The sequence below is a fragment of the Narcine bancroftii genome, chromosome 3 (genome assembly GCF_036971445.1).
Source record: "Narcine bancroftii isolate sNarBan1 chromosome 3, sNarBan1.hap1, whole genome shotgun sequence".
Lineage (NCBI taxonomy): Eukaryota > Metazoa > Chordata > Chondrichthyes > Torpediniformes > Narcinidae > Narcine > Narcine bancroftii.
Genome location: NC_091471.1, coordinates 221113539 through 221138769, shown reverse-complemented (window position 1 = coordinate 221138769; position 25231 = coordinate 221113539). Strand labels below are relative to the sequence as shown.

General features: G+C 42.1%; 1 protein-coding gene across 8 annotated transcripts in view; it reads left to right on the top strand.

Annotated features, from left to right (window-relative positions):
• trim2a (tripartite motif containing 2a) overlaps positions 1-25231 on the top strand; it is a 239418-nt gene that overhangs the window by 192626 nt on the left and 21561 nt on the right. For 6 of the 8 annotated variants that reach the window (XM_069926688.1, XM_069926687.1, XM_069926685.1 and 3 more), the window contains one exon: positions 5957-6137. In XM_069926688.1, coding sequence (XP_069782789.1) covers positions 5957-6137 — 181 coding nt within the window. The remainder of the gene's footprint in view (positions 1-5956; positions 6138-25231) is intronic. The other 2 variants (XM_069926689.1, XM_069926684.1) reach the window with 1 other exon arrangement.

Sequence of the window (25231 nt, the reverse complement as noted above, 5' to 3'; positions counted from 1 at the left end):
CCCCCAAGGCATTCTACATATATGCTAAGAGCAGGAATAATTAGAGTAAGGATAGGGCCACTCAGGGATAAAGGGGGGACATGCGTCTGGAAGAAGAGGAGGTAGGGGAGGTCCCCAATGAAATTGTTACTTCAGTGTTCACAAAGGAGCGGGATCTTGGTGAATGTAATTTCAGTGTAGTACAGGCAAGTCAAATGTGCTGGAACATGTTGAGGTTCAGAAGGTGATAGTACAGATGTTTCTGAAAAACATGGGTAGATAGGTTCCCAAGGCCAGACAGGATATTCCTAAGCTTTCTCCAAGAAGGTGAGGATATTGATGATCTTTGCATCATTCTTGGCCACGGGAATGGTCCCAGAGAATTGCAAAAGGCAAATATCGTTCCCTGGTTCAAGAAAGACAAGAAGGAGAATCCTCGTAATTGTAAAGCAGCGAGACTTGTGTCAATGATTGATAAATGCTCTCCTAAAAATCCTTTAATAGCTTATGAGCATTTGGAGAAGCCTAGTCCTATTAAGGATAGCATGGCTTAGTTGGGGGCCAAGCCTTGTTTTAGGAATGTAATTATTTTTATAGGAGATGACAAAAGAAATTGATGAAATTAGAGCAGTAGACGTGATGTATATGAATCTTAGTAAAGTACTTGACAGAGGTCGTCATGGTAAGTAGGGTAAATCAAAATGTCATGAGGCAGCTGATCCATGGAAATTTGACCTCGTGGATTCTGATTTGGCTTGCGCACTGAAGGCAAAGGGATGAAGTAGTTGGTAAAACCACCAAGCTGGAGAAACTTAGCGGGTCAAACAGTGTACTTTATATAGCAAAGATACATAACCAATGTTTCAGACTTGAGCCCTTCATCAAGGTATGAGCAAAATGTAGGCAGTCGCCTGAACAAAATGGTGGTGAAGGAGCAGGGGGAGGAGGGCAATCCCACAGACAGGAGGTAAAAGCAGAGGAGGGACACAGCAAACAGGGGCAGGGTGATTGGCTCTGTGTATGGAGAGGGAAGGGGATGGAGAGCTGGAGGAAAGAAGATAGGGATAGGGAAAAGAGGGCAAACGGGGAGTGGTCTTGCAGAAACCCGAGAAGTCTGTTAATGTCATCTGCTTGGAAGGTGCCCAGACGTGATGTTAGGTGTTGCTCCTAAGATTTATGGGTTGTCTTCGTTTGAAAGTGCATTAGGCCATGGACAGACATGTCATCATGGGAGTGAGGCGCAGAATTGAAATCGTTGACCACTGAGAGATCCCTGTCATTGATGCAGGTAGAATGAAGGTCCTCAGCGAAGCGATCTCCTCATTTGCGCCCAGTTTCTCTGATGCAGAGAAGACCACAACAGGAGCACCGGATTCAATAGATGACTCCTGCAGGTTCACAAGTGAAGAATTATTTCATTTGGAAGGACTGTTTGGGGACCTGAATGGTGGTGAGGGAAGAGGTGTGTATGCAAATATGGTATTTCCTGTGGCCACAGGGAACAGTGCCAAGAGGGCGATGAGGGGGAAGTAATGAGTGGACGAGGGAATCAAGAAGGAAGTGAGCCCTTTGGAAGGAGGAGAGGGGAAGACGTGTCTGTGGTGGGTTCAAGTTGTAGGTGTCAGAAATTAAGGATTATGAGTTGGGTGCAGAATCTGATGCAGTGGAAGGTGAGGACAAGGGGAACTCCATGTTTTGTTGTGTGTAGGGGCAGATGAGCGGGAAATGGAGGAGATGCTGGTAAGGGTTGAGTTGATGGTGGTGGAGGGAAAGCTAAGTTTTGGAAGGACATCTCACATGATCTGGATTAGAGGACCTAATTTTGGGTGCAGATAAGATGGAGACAGTGGAATTGAGAGAGACAGGAATAGAATCCTTGCAGGGGACTGGATGTGAAGTCAAGGTAGTTGTTTGTAAAATATGTCTCCAGAAAGCTTGTCTCCCGAGATGGAGAAAGAGAGGTCAAGAAAGGGGAGAATGTCACCAGAGATGGACCAAGTGAATTTGAGTTTAGGGTGAAATTAGTAATAAAGTGAATAAAGTTGATGAGCTCATCACAGGTGCATGAGGCAGCACCAATGTAGTTATCAATGTTGCAGAGGAAATGCTGAGGACCATTGCCTGTGTCTGCTTGCAGCATAGATCGCTCCACAGAGCCAACCAAAAGGCAGAATCAGAATCAGGATTTATTGTCATGAACAAGACATGAAATTCGGTGTTTTGTGCCACAGCTGGAACACATGCAGGTATCCATGATGACTCCTTTAATTTGGATAAAGTGGAATGAGTCGAAGGAGAAGTTGTTAAGAGAACAAGTTCAACCAGGTGGAGAAGGGTGGTGGTGATGGTGATCTGGTTGGGTGTCTTGGCAAGAAAGAAATGAAGGGCTTTGAGACCTTCTGTTTGGGGGAATGGAGGTGTAAAGAGATTGGACATCCACAGAGAAAATAAGGCAGTCATGTTCAGGGATTTTGAAGTCATTGAAGAGATGGAGGGCATGTGAGGTATTGCAGATGTTGGCAGGGAGGGAGGACTGGACCAGGGGGAAAAAAAAGGAGCCTTGCCTGCCGGAAAAAGAATCTCAAGGTTGTACATAATGTCATGTGTGTACAGCTGAAGTGGAAGCATTGTCATTAGAAATGTTTATTCCCATGGACTTGAAACCTCGGCGCTACTGAAATAGGCAGGGGTTTAGTCTTTGCCCCCTCTCTGTCGATTATGATAAGCTTCTTTGTCTTAATTAAGTTGAGAGAGCAGTTGTTACCTTGGCATCATGTCACCAAGCTCTCAATCTCCTTTCTGTATTCGGTTTTGGCCTATGATTGTGATGTTATCAGAGAATTTGAAGATGGAGTGGAATGGTATTTGGTTGGACAGTCCTGAATGTAGAGGAAGTCGATAGAGGGATGGGTACATATTCTTGCAGATCTCAGGTTTTGAATGTGATCTTGGAGGAGGTGTTGCTATCCATCTTCAACAGAATGCAGTGTGTTACACAGGATCCACAGAAAGTGGGTATGGGGAGCCACAATCCTAAAGTTTGGAGCAAATTCTTGAAGGCAGAATTATTGTCAATGAACAGAAGTCTCCTATCTGTGTCCTTGATGTCCTACTTTTCCATGGCTGAATGAAATGCTAGGGTGATCATGTCTGCTGTGGATCAGTGAGGACAGTGTCAAATTGAAGTAGATCATGGCTTACTGGGAGGCTAAAGTTGATGTGAGCCATGACCAGTCTCTGAAAACACATCATATTGTGGTTGTCAGAGCCATTGGTCCATGATTATTTTGGCTTGTTACATTTCAGTACTGGTAGGATGATGGACTTAAAACTAGTGGAAACTATGGCCTATGGCAGGGAGAATGATTAGATGTCTCTGAATACACCAGCCAGTTGATCTGCACAGGCCATTGGGGCACATCCTGGGACTCCATCTACTCCATTCACTTACCACAGGTTCATTCCCCTGAAGGCTGACCAGACTTCATCAGCAATGATATGGGTGCAGGAGTACAAACAGTAATTGATGTGGATGTTACCTTGCTGGTTTGTTGCTCATTTAACCCATCAGTGAGTGTTGTCCTGCCCGGCTCAACTGATGCAGGTCCCTCTTAAATCTCTCTCCTCTCACCTTAACCTATACTCTCAAGTTCTGAGGTGGCGGGGGCGGTGGGGGGAAGGGGCTGAGCATTCACTATGTTCCTCATGGTACAAACCTCTCTTAGGGCACCCTTCAGCTGACTACAATCATAAAGACCCAGTCTGTACATCCTCTCCCTCGCCTTCATTGATTGGGGCATTGAGTACTGGAAATTGGATGTTATTTTTTCAGCTGTACAAGACCTTGCAAAAATTTCAATTTGGGCCAATATTTATAAATTGGATTAAAGCTTTATGTAGAAACCCTTTGGCTTGAATAGTTACTAACAGACAAGTGTGCATCCTTGATGATTACTGCTGCTTTAAACAGCAGCGTTTCCTGTAGATGTTCCCGATGGTGGGGAGGGTTCGACCCATGATGTCCTGGGCTGTGTCCACTACCCTTTGGAGGGCTTTACGCTCAGGGGTATTGGTGTCCCCAAACCAGACTGTGGTTTAGAAATTTGCCAGGGTTTCTGGTGTCATACCAAACCTCCACAAACTCCTGAGGAAGTAGAGGTGCTGATGTACTTTCTTCACGATGCCATTGGTGGTGTTGTGTTCATAAAAGATCTCCGAGATGGTAACTCCCAAGAAGTAAATTTGCTCACCCTCCACACCTCTGATCCTGCGATGATCACTGGATTTACACCTGATTTTCTCTTCCTGAAGTCAACAGTCAGCTCCATGGTTTTGTTGACATTGAGTGCAAGGTTGTTTTTGTTGCACCATTCAGCCAAGTTTTCAATCTCCCTCCTTTCTGCTGACTTATCATCCCTTTTTATACAACCCACTACCATCGTAGCGTCAGTGAATTTCTCGATGGTGGTGGTGTTGTTGTACCGAGCCACACAATCACAAGGTGTATAACGAGTCGATAAGAGGGTTAAAAATGCAGCCCTGTGGTCTTCCAGTAATGATGGAGTCTGTGGAGGAGATGTTCTTGTTAATCCTTACTGATTGTGGCCTGGAGGTGATGGTGTCAAATGGCGAACTGTAGTCGATAAAGAGGATCCTGACGTATGCACTTTGGCTGTCCAGGTGTTCAGAGCTTTGTGTAGAGCCAGTGAGATGGCATCCGCCATAGATCAGTTGCTATGATAGACGAATAGGAATGGATCTATCTCACTGCTCAGATAGAATCTGATGTCCTTCAACACCAGCCTTTATTAATTATGACATTTAAAAGACATTTGGATAGGTATGCGTATTTGGAAGGTTTAGAGGAATGTGGGCCAAATGCAGGCAAATGAGACTAGCTGAGATGGGCAACTTGGTCAGCTTGCCTGCCTGCACAAATTGTGCTGAAGGCCTGTATCAATGCTGTTTAGCTCTATAACTCCGAATCCATAGCACCACCTCTTCACTTGGGCACATTGCAGCCTTCTGAACTCAATATTGACCTCCAACTTTGCATAAATCACTTTTTTTTGTCTCTATTGGAACTGTCTGTTTCTGCCTGTCATTGTATTGCTGAGCATTTCAGGTCACCTTGTCCATGCCCAATGATTATACTGTCTACGCTAATTCCATTTGTCTGCCTTAGGCCAGTTTTTCTCTTTGCTTTTCCCATCAAAGTACTCCATTTGAATGTTGCAATTGTTTGCCTCCACTGATTCCTCGGGTATCTTGTTTTTCCCACAGAGTGAATATCTGGAACAATCTTTCAAATTTCTACCCTCTCATCTTCAACCTGTCTTGGGAAAAAGATCATCTGTCGATTCTGCCTGAGTCCCTAATAGTTTTATACACCTCCATAGTGTTATGCTTTGGTTTTCTACATCCCTGTGAGAATAAACCCAAATTATCTAATCACTCCTTCTAACTACAGCTCCCTATTCTCACTGGTTATTCTTTTCTGCTCTCTCTGTTCCTAGCACATCCTTCCTGTAGGGGCAAGACCAGAACTGAAAGAAATCTTTAATGTGTTCAAACCAATGTATTGTCCAACTGCATCGTGACATATCCAACTTTTAAACTCAATGTCTTGGCCATCATTTTACTTATATTTGTCAAAGTCAACTTGGTGGGCATGCCTGACATATTGAAAGAGAAGCAAAATGAACTTCTCATTGCCATCAAGTCACCTACTCAGAAATATCCACTTTGTTCTGTGCTATTGAAAACTAACTTCTTTTCTGAAGATTGATCATTGACCTGAAATTTTAATTCATACCATTGTAACACAAATGACCAGATTCTGTCAAGCAAGTCTAAATTTTAATTGTCCTTAAATCTGCACAGAGGTACTGCAAGAAATGTGGAGAATTTCTCCATCAATTTAACTGAGAATAGAATAGAAAATAAAATGTGTGAAATTTGTGTTCTATCCCAACAGACAAAACTAGGCTCTGGGAAGCTTTTGGGACCGAAAGGTGTAGCAGTGGATCGCAATGGCCATATAATTGTGGTGGACAACAAGGCTTGCTGTGCCTTCATATTCCAACCGAATGGGAAGTTGGTGACAAAATTCGGGAATCGAGGAAATGGTGACAAGCAGTTTGCAGGTACACTTGATGGTAATACTTGAAACGCCTTTCTTTCCTCTTCTGTGCACACCTTTACATGAAGGCAACATACTCAAAACTCTTTTATATATATATATATATCTATATATATATTTTTTTTAAATACACATAAACACCTGTTCCCATCCCAACCAAAATGATCAATGTGTGATTGTGGATGACACAAAGGTTGGAGGAGTTGTGGATGGAGCTGAAGGTCGTTGAAGGTTACAAGAGGATATAGACAGGATGCAGAGTTGGGCAGAAAAGTGCCAGATAGATTTTAATCCGTATAAAATCTACATTCTCTGGAATTCAAGCAACCAGCAGCCTTAAAAAAAAGCGCCAAAAAAATTGGGGTAAAAATACAAAAGTGTAAAATTGGCTCCCTCGAGCAGTACTTTCACTAATTTCATGCAACAGGAAAATTCACTTAATTGGCATCTACCAATTTCCACACATGCCAGATACCACAGATTTTGATCAAGTCACAAATAGTCTATGTACAAAACAATAAATCCATAAAAAGTGAGGTGCTAAAATAAAGTTCAGAAAACATCATGGAAGGAAAAATCTTCGTTTGATACTCCAGCATGCTATTTTGTAAAATATTTTGTCTTGCTTATTGGGGAACTTGACGACAAGAATAAATCCTTTTAGCCTATGGCTTGTCATATTCTGCAAAATATTTGGGTTTTCATTTCATATGGCATTTTCAATCCCAGTAACCAGTACAAGTATTCTGGATTGATGAAAGGAGAAACTCCTGTTGGAAGTCTGTGGAATCTCAAAGAGAATCATTATGCTCTGTTTATCATCCTCAAATGAGACCGAACCCAACATTTAAGTGCTTCATTTTTTAACTTTTTGCACTAGCTAATCAATGGAGGCCAAAAAGACAGAGTGGACTGTCCCCACAGTTGTAGAAGCCAATATTTTCTCCTTTTTTAAATTTTTTTATTTAAATGGCTGAATTCCTTTGGCACAGCAAAGAATCTGGGCCTTGACTTTGTACCCTGAACAACCATACAGCACAGTATTGGCACTTTAGCCTTCAATGTTGTTCTGACCAAATATATTCCTTCCTAAAAGAAAATGACTAAGCCCGCCCTTCCCCATAACCCTCTATTTTACTTTCATTCATGTGTCTGTCTCTCTTAAATGCCTCAATGTTTCAGCCTCCACGACCATCCCTGGCAAGGCATTCCAGGCACCCACAGCTTTCTGTGTAGATATTAAAAAAAACAACAACAAATAAACTTACTCCTGAAGTCTTCTACAAACTTTAGTCCCTTAACTTTGCACATGTGTCCTCTGGTGTTTGCTGATCCTGTCCTGGGAAACAGGTGCTGGGTGTCCACCTTATCAATGCCTCTCATAATCTCGTAGACCTCTAACTGGTCTCCTCTCAACCTTCTACACTCCAAAGAGAAAAGTCCCAGCTCTGCTAACCTTGCCTCATAAGACTTGTTTCCCAATCCAGGCAACATCCTGGTAAATCTCCTCTGCACCCTCTCCATAGCTTCCAGATTCTTCCAAAAATGAAGTGACCAGAAACAAACGCAATACTCGAAGTGTGGTGTCACCAGAGGTTTATAGAGTTACAACATGGCCTCTCTTCTGAATTCAAACCCCCTATTAATGAAGCCCAGCATCCCATAGGCCTTCTTAACTATCTTATCAACCTGCGCGATGACCTTGAGGGATATATCGATTTGAACCCCAAGGTCCCTCTGTTCATCCACATTCCTAAATAACTGAGCATTAATCCTGTACTCAGCCTTCTGGTTTGTCCTTCCCAAATACATCACCTCACACTTATATGGATTAAAATCTATCTGGCACTTTTCTGCCCAACTCTGCATCCTGCCTATATCCTCTTGTAACCTTCAACAACCTTCAGCTCCACCCACAACTCCTCCAACCTTTGTGTCATCCACAAACATACTGACCCATCTTCTGCCTTTTCATCCAGATTAATTATAAAAATCATAAAGAGCAGGGGTCCCAGAACAGATCCTTGCGGTACTCCACTAGTCACCGACCTCCAGGCAGAATACATCCCTATCACTACTACTCTCTGCTTTCTTCCTGCAAGCCACATTTTTATCCACACAGCCAAGGTTTCACTGATCCTGTGCCTCATAACTTTCTGGTTGAGTCTCTCGTGGGGGACCTTGTCAAAAGCCTTGCTAAAGACCATGTAGTCCACATCTACCATTTTACCCTCATTAATTTCTTTTATTGCCTCCTCAAAAAACTCAATTGGACTCATGCGGCACAACCTTCCCTTCATAAAGCCATACTTTCTCTGAGTAGACTGTACTTCTTCAAACACTCATAGATCCTATCCTTAAGAATCCTCTCCATTAGTTTGCTCACCACTGATGCAAGACTCACCGGTCTCTAATTCCCAGGTTTCTCCCTATTACTTTTTTAAAACAAGGGGACTACATTTGCCATTCTCCAATCCTCCGGCACCTCCCCTGAAGCCAAAGAAGATTCAACGATCATAGCTATTGCCCCAGCTATCTCATCTCTCACTTCCCACAGCAACCTGGGGTACATTGTGTCCAGTCCCGAGGACTTATCAATCTTCTTGTTGTTATGAATATCCAACACCTACTTCCTTAATCAACACATTGTCCAGCACACAGGCCTGTTCAATTTTGACCTCACCATGATCAAGGCCCTTTATTTTGTGAATACTGACACAAAGTATTAATTTAGAACCTCCCAACCTCCTCCGTCTCCAGGCACAGGTTGCATCCTTTATCCTTTAGTGGGCCAACCTTCATTCTCACCATTCTTCTGTTCCTCAAGGTGTTCTATATGTAATTCTACATGCCAAGGCTTTCTCATGCCCACTTCGTGCTCTCCTAAGTCCTTTCTTAAGCTCCTTCCTGTCTACCATATACTTTTCATGAGTTCTTCTCCAGTTTCCTGCTTTCTGTATCTGAGGTATGCTTCCTTCCTCTTGACTAGTTGCCTGACCTGTTTCATCATCCATGGTTCCTTTTCCTTTTACCTTTTACATGATCTTAGCTTCAAGGCATCAAAGTGGAAAATTGTCAACTATCTACAAAAAGTAGGAGAAATCTAATTGTTCCCATCAGTCTCTTCAATCAGTCATTGATTCAGTCATTGAAATCCTGAAAAAAGTGGAGTTTACAGTTGACATTGTTACGAGCCCAAAGGACCCCAAAACCCAGCAGCAATAGATATTCACCAAGACAAATAGTTACTTAAACAAAAGTTGCTTTTAATTATCTTTAAACATGAAAATAGAATGAAACTTTAACTTACATATTATTATTAACTTACTTAACCTAACTTAACTTCCAGTGCACATGTGTGTAATGTGTGGTAAGTTGAGAAAAGTTCTTTGGTTCACAGTTCAATCTCACTTTTCATTCTTCCAAGTTCACTAGTTGCAGGCAATTCTTATACTGTGCACAGAATTTAACATGTTTCAAGTTCACCAGGCTTTGGTACTCGAAAGGTAAATAGTTACCGCTCAGGAAGGTTCTTGTAGGTTTTGTAGAGAGAGATGTGCTGTTCCAGGACATCCACAACTGAGTTACTTCCCTCAGTCAACTCAGTGTCTTGCTGACAGAACTTGCCCCATCAGGGTTCTCCAGATGATAACCTCTTTCTTTCAGGTTACCACAGAGTTCCTTTCTGTTTCACTTATTCTAAGTGAAACATTAGACAGGCACTCTTCTAACCATTTTCCACTCTGGAGCTTCTATTTTAGTAACAGCAAGATTCTGCTGCTTGTCACAGCTCTCTCTCTCTCTCTCTCTCTCTCACACACACACACATATATACACACACACACACACACACACACACACACACACACACACACACACACACACACACACACACACACACACACACACACACACACACACACACACTCTGACCCTCAGTCAGATGCTTTCTCCCTCTGCTTGCAAAAATCCACCTGACCTTCTCCATCAAACAATAGGAGTCTGTTTTCTGGTTCATCTGTTGTTTTTTAGGTACACAAAACCTCATCAGTGACCTCTCTGAGCACTTTTGTGAAAAGCCATCATGTCTCTGCTGTGGCTTTAAAGACAATAGTCCATTCATTCCACAACAACAGTCCAATGAACACTGACTTATGAAGTCTCCATAGGCATTCTTCAAAGTTTCTGTAAAGTCACTCTGGATATGAATTCTCCAGTATTTCATATAAGATCTGTTTTAAAGTGTTTGCATGTAACCTATTCTAACTTTTCCCAATTTATCTCCCAAAAATATTTCTATATAATATGTCACAACATCAAGGCACAATTTGACTGACTATGGCATTAAGAAGACCTTGAAAAAATTGTATTTAATAAGAATCGGCAAGTGCTCGACCCTGACTGAAATCATGCATCAACATGAGGGTTGTGGTTGTTGGAAATTAATCGCATCCATGCTAGAACATTTGTTATTGCTGCGTGGTATTATGGGCTTGGTAGTGGATCCACTGTGCCGTGGCTTTTTGTATACTGACTAAAGTAGTTAGTGTTATATGGCGAGCTCTCCACTGGCCACCATGACAGAGGTGCACCAAAGAAGAGGTACAAGGCCTGCCTAAAGAAATCTCTTGGTGCCTGCCACATTGACCATCGCCAGTGGGCTGATATCGCCTCCAACCATGCATCTTGGCGCCTCACAGTTCGGCGGGCAGCAACCTCCTTTGAAGAAGACTGCAGAGCCCACCTCACTGACAAAAGACAAAGGAGGAAAAACCCAACACCCAACCCCAACCAACTAATTTTCCCTTGCAACCGCTGCAACCGTGTCTGCCTGTCCCGCATCGGACTTGTCAGCCACAAACGAGCCTGCAGCTGATGTGGACATTACCCCTCCATAAATCTTCGTCCGCGAAGCCAAGCCAAAGAAAGAAAGTAGTTATCAAATTCTGCTTAAATGCATTACTGGTTATTGTGTTTAGGAAGTATCAGGTTCCGTGGGTTTACAGAGAGACGAGTCTAGACACAAGTGTTGCAATCTGAAGTAACTTTATTGAACATGTGAAAAATAAATAGGGGAAGATATCAAACGATACTTAATTACTCTACTACTTAATAGCTGTTCACATCGGACCCAGGTTGGACTCCAATACCAGTGGTCACCTATCTTCTACACATGGTACGAGATCAAAACTATAACGGTGTAAGCAGGCACAAGGGACTCCGATACTGGTGGCTGCTTATCATACCACACACTCCAGCACATGTGTACATTTCACAGGCAGGGATTTTCAAACCCACTCCCAATTTCCTGTATCAATGGGGGTGCAGCTCTCTGCAAGCACTGATCTATTGCAGTACTACAGCTCAACTTCGGTGTAGTGCACATCTTACACATGACTACTCCATCTTACACATCTTACACATGACTACTCCATTAATGTCCACAACAGCAACTTGGTGTGGAACGATATCCAGGACTTGGACCATGAGGCAGAGAGAGAAATCTGGCATGCATCGATGTATATATAGTTCTGATCTGGGCGCCTTGCCAATAATGAAGCTGAATCATTTAAATGAGCTAACAGTAAGGTGTGCACTAATGGGTAGGCTGGAGTCCAACTTTGATTGGCAGATGATGTGACTTCTAACCAGGTTTCAGAAAAGGACTCTCCACAATCCACAGTGTTCCAGACAGAGAGGCCACATGTACCTCCACATCCACAAATATAATTGACCCGCTAATTTTGCTATTTTTCTTTTTTCTTTTCCTTCGTAAACTCTCATTTCATAAACCTCTGTTTCCCTTGTTTCTCCATCTCCTCTCTTCTTTCATTATTCCTCCGTTTTATATTGAATTTACATAGGGATTTTGTGCTGATTAGCTTTATTTTGACTTTATGTAAATATTACAATGGTTCTGGGAAAATTCTCAAAATCAGCCTTCCCATCCAGCAAAAATCAAACTTTATTAATGCCAAACAATTTAATTTCTATAAGTTATGATTGCTTTTTCTATTTTGGAATTTTACTTCATTAGCTGTTTATATTGCCCTGCACTGAACAAAGTTACTACTCAATAAATTAGATTTTCTGTTGATTCTGAAATAGTGTTTTGTGATTGTTCAACAAATTTCTCGCATATCATTAGCTGAACTATCTCAGGAATAATCGGCAGAATAATTAACACTCCTCCAAAAATACCAGTCATCAGTAAAACTTTGGTTTTGTTCATTGATATTAACGTGACGAAAGTTTCTGACCAAAACAAAATACTACAGATACGAATGCATCTGTTCTAAACACTGGCTGAGATTTACCAGGAATCTTTCAGCTACTCTCCTCCACTGCTAGACTTAACATGAAATCTAAAGGTGAAATCAAGGTTCCTTTTATTGTCATGTAACAATACATTAAAAATGTAACCTACATGATGGGCACTAACCTTTGCCAGCCATATGGCAGACAAAGAGTCACCATTAGTATTTCCTGAGCCCCTTACTGTACACGAGAAAGAGAAGCAAAGCGGAAATGTGAACTTGCTAGACTTTGCCTTTTCCATACAGTATATTCTCTTGAATCTAATGCTAATTGAACCAAGGCAAGACTGACTCTGTTAACGGCAGAGCAGAGGAACACACAGCATAGGTAGGCAGAGAAGTGAAGAGAATGTTTAGAACGCTTGCCTTCATTGGTTTGGGCATTGAATACAAGTATGGGATGTCATTATGTGTTAGAAAGGATATTATAATGGTGGAAATGGTGCAGAAGAGGTTTACAAAGTTGTTGCCTGGATTAGGGAAGTTGAATTTATGGTGAGAAATTAGAAAAACAAGCAGGAGCTGAAGATGGCTGCAGGAGAGGCCTGGAAGAGCATCACCAGAGAAGACACTCAGCCCCTGGTGATGTCTATGAATTTATAGACTTCAAGCATCATTGCATGCAAGGGATACGCAACAAGGTAAAAAAACACGACTACTTTAAATTACAAATTATTATGAAAAGGGCTTTCTTTATACATTTCTACCAAAAAAACTCAAAACCCTCCGACCTCATAACCCTATATTTTTCTTTCATCCATGTGGCTGTCTCAGAGTCTCTTAAATGCCCCCAATGTTTTAGCTTCCACCACCATCCTTGGAAAATAGAGGTTGAGAAGGGTATTCAATTGAGAGCTGTAAAATCACAAAGGACATAGATAAGGTTAATAATTGCAATCTGATTCCTTGAGTAGAAAATATAAAATGAGAGGCCATGACTATCAGGTGAAGTAGGTTAGATTTGGAAGAAACCTGAAGGGTAATTTTTTCACTCAGTGGGTGGTGGGCCACATGGAATGAGCAAAGTGGTGGTGCATGAACTTTATGGAAACATTTAAATAACTACATGGATGGGAGGGAGTTGGAGGGGTCTGGCCTAATTGCGTGAGGGCCAGTGTTCTCCTTTTCCATAACTTTCTGAAAGGCATAGATAAGGCTGATAGCCGGTTTCTTTTTCCTGGGATTGGGTGGGAGTGGGGGGGGGTGGTGGAGAAGAGAAGCAAACACCAGAGGACATCTGTACAAAATGAAGGGGGAAATTTAGGGGAGATATTAAGGTTTTTTTTAAACACAGAATTGTGGGGGCCTCGAATGCCTTGCCAGGGATGGTGGTGGAAGCTAAAACATTGGGGGCATTTAAGAGACTCTGAGACAGGCACATGGATGAAAGAAAAATATAGGGTTATGAGGTTGGGAGGGTTTTGAGTTTTTTTGGTATAAATGTATGAAGCCCTATTCATAATAATTTGTATTTTAAAGTAGTCGTGTTTTGTACCTTGTTGCATATCCCTTGCATGCAATGACACTTGAAGTCTATAAATTCATAGACATCATCAGGGGCTGAGTATCTTCGCTGGTGATGCTCTGCCAGCCATCTTCAGCTCCTGCTTGTTTCAGGGGCTTATCCCCTGAGGTTTCCATTCAGCATATGGAAGGTATGCTCAATTCGATTTAGATTGGGTGACTGACTTGGCTATTTAAGAAATTTCCAGATTTATCTTTGAAAAACTCTTTGTTGTTTTAGCAGTTGATTTGGGATCTTTGTCTTGCTGTAGGATGCAGAGCCGTCCAATGTGTTTGGAGCCATTTGCTCAGGCTTAAGCAGACAAGATGTTTCTATACATCTCAGAATTCATTTTGCTACTGTGATCAGCAGTTACATCATCAATGTAGATGTGTGCCAGTACCTGTGGTAACCATACATGCCCAGGCCATAGTAGACCCACTGCCATGTTTCACAGAAGAGGTGGTATGCTTTTCATCTTTGCACTTGCCATCTCTCTGATACAGAATAAACCTTCTCATCTGTCCACCATTTTCCAGAATTCTGCAGGCTCTTTTAAATACTTGGCAAACTGTAATCTGGCTCTGCTTTTCTGTGGCGAACTAGTGGTTTGCATCTTGCAGTGTAGCCTCTGTATTTCTGTTTATTAAGTCTTCTGCGGACAGTCGTCATTAGCCCCTTTTACACTTGCGTCCCACTAAATCAGTGTCCCGGGATAGAAGTGGCGTTTTTGCTATTCACACTTTACTACTCTTAACTGGGACACTGTATGGTTCACAGCCATCCCTGGGGTTAGGACTGTTCTACCTTCTACCGGTGATGTCATGATGCATCGAATTATGGTGGACTTGCCCTAAATCCTGATCTTTTTTTAAAATGTTTAATTTTTCACACTATGAACCAAAATACACACAAACATTTCCCTCTTGAATATACACAGTGTCATTTTCTCCCCTTTTCCCCACTCTTTTCCCTCCCTCCTTCACCCCCCTCCCCACCCACTCAACGTTCAACATATATGATACATTAAACCCATTAAACAATGTCATCACGCAATGAAAATAAACAAGAAATTTGTGTCTTCTACTTTTACATACTGGGTCATTTCATTTCGTCTTCTTCTGTCATTTTAGGCAGTGGAGGTCCGCGGTAATCCTGATCTATGGATTATGATCGTATATTTCAACAAAATTATCATGCCTAATTATAACATAATTAAGCTTGATGCACAGCACATTCTGAGCTCTTCAACCCCATTGCTGTTGTGCCGACCTATATAAACCTTTATAAGGGAGCGTGGGAAAGTGCTAGCAATAAATAGCAATAACGGACAATTTTTAAACAACGTGGGAAAGTTGGTAGCACTATAGTGCACAGTTTATAAAGACTGTTGGGGGGGTGGTGAAGCAATGGCAGACCTGCCTTCCCAGAATTCTGTGCGGCAGATAAATGGCTGTATGCACGGAGCAGTCATGGAGGGGTTTCTCTGCTGCATGGAATTTTGGGAGGGCAGGTCCCCCATTGCTTTTACCCACAGTCTTTATAAATTGTGTGTGATGGCACTACCAACTCTCTTACGCTGTTTATAAATTGTCTGCAATTGCTATTTATTGCTAGCACATTCCTCTCTCTCTCTCTCTCTCTCCTTCTCTCCTTCCCTCCCCCCCCCCCCCCACCACGCTGCAATTTTCCCTTGGCAGCATTTATACCTTAATTTTAATCTCTTCTTCCTTCACGTTCCTGCACTCATGCAAAAACTTGGGTCATTTTTGTCCGAGAATGGAATTGTTCATTCTCCGCTTGCCGGATTGGAACGCTGTCATCTGCAGGTGCGGGGATTGCACTAGGGTTTGAGGTCATCTATCCCCGGCATGAGGTGATGTCATCTCACGCCAGCGTTGCCTATTTTCATTCCACACTAGATCCTTTTTAGGCCAATTGCCCATTAATTCTCTGGACCACTTGCAAGTGCGAAAGGGGCAATTGACACATCCACCCTGTCTCCTGAAGAGTGTTTCTTAACGGTTGCACAGTTGTTTGGGGATTTTTCTTCATTATGGTGAGAATTCTTCTGTCATCAGCAGTGATGGCCTTTCTTGGCTTCACAGTCCCTTTCATGATTACTGAGCTCACCGATATGTTTTTTTTTCTTAATGTCCCAAACAGTTGATTTTTGTAATCCTAAGTTTGGAAAATGTCTCTTACTCGTTTATTCTTGTGTTTGTGTTTTTTTGACTTTCATTGACACAACTCTGGTCCTCATGTTGAAAAATGGCAACTACAGACTCCAAAGGTGATCAAAAGCTTTGAAGCAAGCCCAGCTCTCTTATCCTGTACTAATGAAGCAATTAAACACACAGTACCTCAGTGATAACAAACACCTGTGAAGCCAAATATTCCAAACACTAAGGAGTCCTGAAATGGGGGAACTATACCTATTTTTTTTTTAAATCTTTAATTTATACATCGTCAAACCAAAATAACCTTGAATAAAATCTGGAATGTGCACTTTAATCCCATGTGAATTGTTTACAAATTTAAGTGTGGAGCACAGGGGCAAATAAAGGGAAAAAGAAGTGTCTGTCCCAAACATGAATGGCGCTTCAGGTTGGCACAACATCAAGAGCAGAAAGGCCTGTACTGTGCTATAGTGTTCTATCTTCTGATATAATTGTTGCCCAAGGTCAATAAAAAAAATCACAAATGGAGGTCTCAACACTGATCCCTGCAGAACACCACTAGTCATTGTCCTCTTTCCAGAATAACACCATTCCATCACTTCCCTCTGACTTGTTTGAGCAAGCCACCCCTGAATCTAAACTATCAATCCCACACACATTTCCCCTCTGGAGAAGCTTACCATGAGGAATGAAACTCCTAGGTCATGGTTCTCTTGTGGACCACATATTCTCAATATGGAAATTTTGAGCAATTCTGTTCAGACTTGTGTGACATATATTCTACATTATGAGTTTTGTTCCATGTTCTGCTTAATTAATACATTTAATTTTTTTTTCATTATCAGGCTTTTCTTTGCTCCAACCTTTGATCAGTTTCTTTTAAACTCTGGCCTGACTGCATCCATGTATTTTTTTTTGAAGTCCACATTGGTTTTTGAATTGTCTCTTCTATGTGGTGTGATTAACATCAGCTTCTCTGCACTTTTTTTTAATCCTCAACCAGTACTGTTTAGGTTATTGTCTGAGTTTTCCTTTGGCTTTGATCTCTAATGTAGATTACTTTGAAATCTATCACATCTATTTCTTTGCGGCTTTGACCTGTGCTGCTCAAGTTTATATTTGGATTTTAGTGTCAGGATGTTCCTCATCCTATTTCAACTTTTGAGATGCCTTTATCATTTATTCTCCATGACCACTTTTGAGAGGTGTGTATTTGTTGGAACCTGCCAGCTCATTGGCATGAAGCATCTTCAAATTTTGCAGTGTTTGTATGTTCATTTACAATATACTGTTCACAGTATGGTAACTATAGATTGAGCTGCATTTTATTATATCTTGGCTCCATTTAAAAAGTTGATTCCACACCACTTCATTTCCAAATGAAGTACATGTCCCAACCCTTAAGGGAATTGAAATGATCTTGAAGATTCCTTGATAACTGCTAATATAATTCTCTGTGAAAGATTTTGATCAAATAATGTTCTGCACCACTCCTCTGATTGTATTTTCTATCGTGAACCTTCATTTTGCAGAAACTTTGAAGAATTTCTTTAAGTATAGTGACTTTGTTTGAACCTTCCTGCTCCAAAGGATGCCCTTGCTATTGCACAGACTGTGGGAACCTTCTTATCAGCTGCATATTTCTTTTTGAACCTCATAACTTTACATGATGACTTAATTTAGGTTTGCTCCAGTTCAGGGAAGTTGTCCTCAAAGACACTGTTTAGTCAACCACAATGATGCCACTTCGCAAATTCTCAATCACTTCTTCAGATAATTTTACTGTAGCCTTTCCCTTGATGTGTTTGTTCACGCTATCCCTTGTAACCTTTTTTTGCATACTTCTTCCCAGCGGTAGATAATATGGTGGCCTGCTGTAACAGGGCTAGTACGGTACATCAGAGTTATTCAACATCAAAATAGAGTCTGTAGTCCTCTGAATGCCTGCAGATTGACCACATGGATGTTGTTGCTTGGTGCAGGCTTGTGGGCCCAATGAGTCTGTTAGCGTGCTGTGTCTCCAAATTAAAAAATAAATTAAATATCAAGCTTCAATCTAGTCTCAACCTGAACTAATCCCATTTTATTCTCCTTGCTTTCCAATTGACTCCTTCTGGATGCCATCTCCTATCTGCACTGGAGGCAATTTACAATGGCAAATTAATCGACCAATCTATTTGATATAGCACAAGGGAGGGAATTGGAGCATCCAGAGGAAAGGCACAGAGTCATGGGAAATTCTAACAAACTGGAGGTCAGCAATGGATCTTGGGTGCTGGAACTGTGAGGCAGTAACTTTACTAGCTGAGGCCACTATACTGCTTCTGTATTATTAGTTTCCAGATCCCCCTTGCAATCCAAGGCTATAAAATTCCTCAACCTGAATGTCACAATAAAATGATAAGGTAGATGATGGTTTAACAAGAAAATCTCCAGATGTTAGAGGAGAGTGCAATACACAAAAGTGTACTCAGCATCGGTCGGCAAGACGGACAGAGCAAATGCAGATGAAAATTAATAATGAATGGATGCACTTTGGCATGAAGTAAAAGGTGATGAAAAGTTTTAGCCTTGAGCCCTTTGTCAGGAATCTGGTCATTCTTCTTCCCCAGAGTAGGTATTGTCTAAAACTAGAGGGCATAGAGAAGGATTTAAAGGGAATGTGAAATGCAGGTTTTTCACACAGCGGGTGTGTATCTGGAATGATAGAGATGGGTATAATTACAATATATAGAAGAAATTTGGATAGGTTCATGGTTAGGGAAGGTTTAGTTGGATGTGGGCCAATAAGACTTGCTCAGGAAAACATCTTGACTGGCATGGACGAGTTATTGAAAGGCCTGAAGAGACAATGGTGCAAAGCTGCCATCTGTGGGATTATGACTTAAAAGCTCTTTTCGACTTTGATGTAATCTATAAATTTAATTTGATCTATGAATTTAATTCCTTGTGCTATTCATGTCAAAATGCATCAATACAGGATGAAATTTCCTCTGCATTTGTCCTTGCCAACTGATCAATCTTGCATGATCCTCCCCATGGACAACAACTCCACCAATTTGTGTTATCTACAAACCTGCTAGTCAGACCTTTTACACTTGTATCAAAGAACAAAAAGTCAGGGTCCCAGCATTCTCTCCTACCACCCGCCAGCCTCCTATTTCAAAGCAAATTTTGCATCCTCTTTATTAATTTGACTTGGATCCTATGGATTCTTACATTTTTTTTCACTAAGTTTGCAATGTGGATTTTGCCTGAGGTCCATTGGAAAATTCAGTCAAATTAATCATTCAGAGGTTTCGTCGGAACAAGACTTTGCTTTACTCAATAGTTAATTCTTGCTTTTCCAAGTCTAGATTAATCCTTTCCTTCAGAATTTTGCTTAATAATTGTGCTACCACTGATGTTGGGCTCATAGGCCTGTAATTACTTTGCATACCTACTAATTGAATAAATCTCTCTGGGCCCCAGCAATCTAGTTGTCTGGGATACATTTCCAGCTTCTGAGAACTGTGGTGGCTAGTGCCACACCACAGTGCTCCCCATGTCCACGTGGCATTCCTCCAGGTACTCTGGTTTCCTTCCACACTCCAAAGACGTAAGGGATTATATTTGGGTGGGATGGGCTTGTGGGCTGGAAGAGCTTGTAATCATTTTATATCTCTAAACTAAAAGAATTTAAATTCAACTTGTGGAGACATCTAATTCCCCCTTTTTAAATCTTAACATGCTCAAAAACTTTACAGTGCCCCTTCCTGAATTTTCCAATTACAATGAATGCAGATTCATTCATTCATTCATTTAAAACCTTATCCAATTTTCTGGCTTCATACATAGATTGCTGTTTTGGTCCTTTAAAGGCTCTGGTTAATGATAATGAGTTAATTCTCATGTACATTGTAGAAGGTACATACTTGTACACACTGAATAGGTGCCCCCTTTATTCTTAATGTACATAAAATGCTTCAGGGAAATTCTAGAAATCCTCAATCTCAGCTGCCCTGCTCCTTCTGCCCTATATCATTTTGAGGTACTGAAGGCTTCCCTTTTTTTAAGTTTATTTTTGTTTACATGTTTCTAATGTGTCTTTATCTAGCATTTGATATCCAGATTTCCCTTGACAAACTTCCCTTTCATCTTTTGGGAACACTGACCCTGAACACTTGTTTCACTTTTGAATGTCTACTTGTTAGATATAGACCACTTGTAAGTAACTGCTTTCAATATATATTTTTTTACAAGTTGCTACCTTGCATTATTGAAATCTGACTTCCCCCAATTCTGGATGTTAATTCCTGGACCAATTATCCCTTTCTATAGCTATTTTGAAACTTCCGTCTTAGTGACTGTATTTACTGTGCTCTTCAATTCATACTTCTTGTGTCCCTGGTATCTGTACCTGTGGAAAATATGTCCATTTGAAGCTCTTTTCTGACAGAGTCCAGGAGTTGGACAAACTCCAATCAGAAAGATTGCAGGGATCATACAATTGCAGTTTTGTGGTTCCATATGATGTGCAGGTGATTGGATGAACACTGGGAAAGATGAAGGGAGGAAACAGACAGTGCCAGGTACCCCTTTGACCATATACAAATATACTGCTTTGCATACTGTTGGGGGTGGGTGCAGGACCTTCAGGAAGGAGCTGCAGCCACATCTGTGACACTTCAGCAGGCTCTGAGGCACGGTGGGGAAAGATGATGTCAAGTAGAGTGAAAGTGACTGGTGACTCCATAGTTGGGGGTCCAGGCACTAGGATGGTGTGCTGCCTCCTGGGTTCCAGGGTGAAGAATGTCTGAGCAGTTGTAGAACAGAGGTCTTTGTTTACAGTAGCATCAGTGACATGGGTAGGAAAGACAAAAAGGTCAAGCAAAATGAATTTAGGGAGTTAGGAAAAAGATTATGAAGCAAGACCTCGAGGGGAGTATTCACTGGATTGTTCCCAGTGCCAGATGCTACTGACATTAGGAATAGAAAGATAGGGCAGATAAATGTGTGCCTCAGAAGTTGGCGTGGAAGCCAGGTGTATTGGGAGAGGTCATAGCTGTCACATGACGGCATTCCTTCCGATCTAGTCAGAGGACACACCAGCTGCCAATCAAGCTCCTGTTCCACCCCACCTATCATCACACACCTTACTATTGGCTTGTGTTATTTGCCCTACACTCTCCAGCCTGCCTGTACTTGACCTCGGGTCAATGGCTGCCAAAATTAGATTAGCCTGCCTGGCACCGAGTCATTGCACCCCCGCCCCCCGCAGTCAATCACCTGGGGCGGACTCCCCAGCTCTCATGTGCTCTTTGTTCACTCTCTTGCCATCTTCGAGGGACCCTCTGCTCCACCCTGGGGTGAGAAACTTGGACCTGTGCTGGAGAAGCTTCTGGTGAGATCAGGGTACCATTTAACAGGAGTTGGAAGCACTGATCAGTTTCCCTAGATTAACACAGAGCTGTGTTTACCCAGAGTCAAGGGGGTGGCAGGACACACATTTACTTTTCCCTTGATTATATGCATGTGTGGATCTTTTTTTCCTACGCCTATTTATCAGCTGTGTGCGTGTGTGTCATTGCCACTATTATTTTTTCCCACGCTATCAAATTCTTATTGCCAACCAAGTGCGGTTCCCATGCTAAGTAATAAATTGTATGAATTTGTTCACCATTATTCCACCCTTCCCATGGTTGTGTATACCGTGTGTGTGTGTGTGTGTGTGTCTGGGTGCTGTGTATAATTTTATTTTTCCACAGCTTTGGTGCTAGCAAATAAAGCATTTTGCTATCGAAACCTGTGCCCACATCCTGACCTTTGAGACCTACCAAACCTGTTTCTCACTCAGAACACCAGGGATTCAGGTTCTTGGATCATTGGGATCTCTTCTGGGGCATATGTGACCTGCACAAAAAGATTAGATTGCATCTGAACTAGAGGAAGAACAATATTCTGGCATAGAGATTTGAAGAATTATAAACTAGATTGACAGTGGGGTGGAGCCCAGAGCAGAGTGGAGGGAGATGAGAAGATAGGGGCTAATACTGTATTCAGAGAGCCAGTTTAGTAGTCTGGATAGGCGGAGCACGGCAAAGAGAGAGGAGAGATCTATGGTTTAAATTGTATTTATTTCAATGCAAAAGGCTTAACAGGTAAGACACAAAAACTTGGAACATGGATTGGCTCAGGAAACAGGTTTTATTATAGCTTATAGCCATAAAGAAAATGTGGCTAAGAGAAGACCAAGACTGGCACTTCAATGATCCAGGATACCTCAGGCACGATTGAAGGGCAGGTCAGGGATGAGTGGGAATTGTCTTTTTGATGGAAGATATAATAGTGATTAAGGAGGATATTATTAGGATGATTGTCCAGGAAAGCTATATGAGTAGAACTTAGAAACAAATAGGCATGATAATGTTGGAGCTGAATTACATAATCAACAGGTCCTCGGTCCACTATTGTTTGTTATATATATTAACAATCTGGAAGTAGGGGTGGAGAATTGGATAAGCAAGTTTGCGGATGATACAAAGATTGGTGGTGTTGTGGACAGTGAGGAAGATTACTGTAGATTAAAAGGTGATTTAGGAAGGCTGGAGGTGTGGGCTGAGAAATGGCTGATAGAATTTAATACAGATAAGTGTGAGGTGTTACATTTTGGAAAGGCAAATCTAAATACGTCATATGCATTAAATGGTAGGCTATTGAGATGTGCAGAGCAACAAAGGGTTTTAGGAGTTGTGGTAAATAGTACCCTAAAGGCTGATACTCAGGTAGATGGTGTGGTGAAGAAGGCATTTGGAATGTTGGCCTTCATAAATCGGAGTATTGAATTCAAGAGTAGGGAGGTTATGATGAAATTGTACAAGGCATTGGTGAGGCCAAATTTGGAGTACTGTGTACAGTTTTGGTCACCAAATTATAGGAAAGATATAAACAAAATAGAGAGAGTGCAGAGAAGGTTCACGAGAATGTTGACAGAATTTCAAAGTTTGAGTTACAGGGAAAAGTTGTGCAGACTGGTGCTTTTTTCTCTGGAGCATAGAACATTGAGAGGGGACTTGATAGAGATGTTTAAGATTTTAAAAGGGACAGACAGAGTAAACATTTAAGATTGAAGGGGGGAAATTATAAGGGGAACATGAGGGGAAATTTCTTTACGCAAAGGGTGGTAGGGATGTGGAATGAGCTTCCGACAGACGTGGTCGAGGTGGGATCATTGGTTACATTTAAGGAAAGACTGGATAGGAGAGGACTGGAGGGGTATGGACCAGGTGCTGGTCAGTGGGACTAGGAGGGTGGGGATTTGTTACGGCATGGACTAGTAGGGCCGAACTGGCTGTTCTGTGCTGTAAGTGGTTATATGGTTATATATATAAGAGCAGACATTTCAAGAAATAGCAGATACCATATATTTTGGGCATATAAGTTGACCGGTGTATAAGTCGACCCCCCCCCCCCCCTTTTCTCAGCCTCATTTTAAGGTTTTTATGTTATATCTGCCATATAAGTTGATCTCAAAGCTCGTGTGCCTGAGATGGGTAGTTGAGCGGCCAATATGTTGACCTACATAGATCATGTGGATTGAGGTGATTGCTATCATGGAGGGTCCATCGACACAATGCAGCACACAATGAAAATATGAAGTGAGCTTTAAGTTGAAAGTGATAGAAACGGCCAAGAAAACCAACAACTGTGCTGTTCCTGGCTCACTTGAGGCATTGGGCTCTCAGTTCCAACGGGTGCCAGGTCTCTGATCGAGACGGTGTCCTCTCTGCCATCTGGGTATGCCATGTAGGCTCACATTGGTTTGGCATGCAGCAGGTGCACTCTCTTGATCAGGGGTCTGTCTTGCTCCTCCTTACATGCTTTCTCAGCAGGACTGACCCTGGTGCCATCAACCAAGCCAGGAGAGTGGTCCCAAACATGGATTTCCTCAGAAACGTAAAGATAAGCTTGTGAGGAGTTGCATTGGTCACCGTGCAGAGGAGCGAGCTTATGCAGTGGAGCGCCATGGGTAGGACTTCTTGCCAGCGTGAGTTTGAAAGGCCTTTGGACCGGAGAGCCAACTTTATGGCCTTCCATACAGTCACATTCTCTTTTCAACTTGTCTATTTCCCCGGGGATTGTAGCTAGTTGTCCTGCTTGAGGCAATGCCCTTTATGAGCAGATACTGGTGTAGCTCTTCGCACATAAATTATGAACCTTGGTCACTATGGATATAGCTGGGATACCCAAACAGGATGAAAATAGAGTGCAAGGCCCTGATGACCATGGTGGTGGTCATGTCTGGGCACGGGATGGTGAACGTAAAAGGTGAATACTCATTGATAATGTTGAGAAAGTACACATTTCCGTTGGTGGAAGTGAGGGAACCCTTAAAATCAACAATGAATTGCTGGAAGGGGTGGAATGCCTTTATCAGGTGCGCTTTATTTGGGCAGTAGAAGTGCGGCTTGCACTGCACCCAGACCTGGCAGGACCTGGTTATTTCCCTGATGTGCTCAACAGAGTAGGACAGGTTTCATGCCTTGACAAAATGAGCCATGCGGGTGATGCTTGGGTGGCAAAGCTCATAGTGCAGTGACTGCAACTGGCCGGTGTGTGCAGAGGCACAGCTTCCTCTTGACAGGGCATCTGGAAGTTCATTGAGAATACGTGGCCTGTAGGCTCTGTCATAATTATTGGTGGAGAGTTCAATCCTCCACTTGGCAATCTTATCATTCTTTATTTTTCCCTTTTTTGCATTATTAAACGTAAATGCCACCAATCACTGGTCAGTGAGCAGCATAAGTTTTTTGCAGGCCAAGTAACGCCTCCAGTGCCTGATGGCCTCTACAATGGCATGAGTCTCTTTCTCCATGGATGGATTCCAAAGCTCGTGGCCTTTTAGGGTGTGGGAGAAAAGGGCAACTGGCCTGCCCACCTGGTTAAGGGTAGCGGCCAGAGCTACGTCAGATGCATTGCTTTCCACCTGGAAGGGAGCATTCTCATGCACCATGTGCATAGTGGCCTTAGCGATGCAGCTCTGAATGTCATCGAAAGCTGCCTGGGCTTCAGCCAACAATGGAAAAGAAGTGGACTTTAAGAGGGGGTGGACCTTATCTGAGTAGTGATG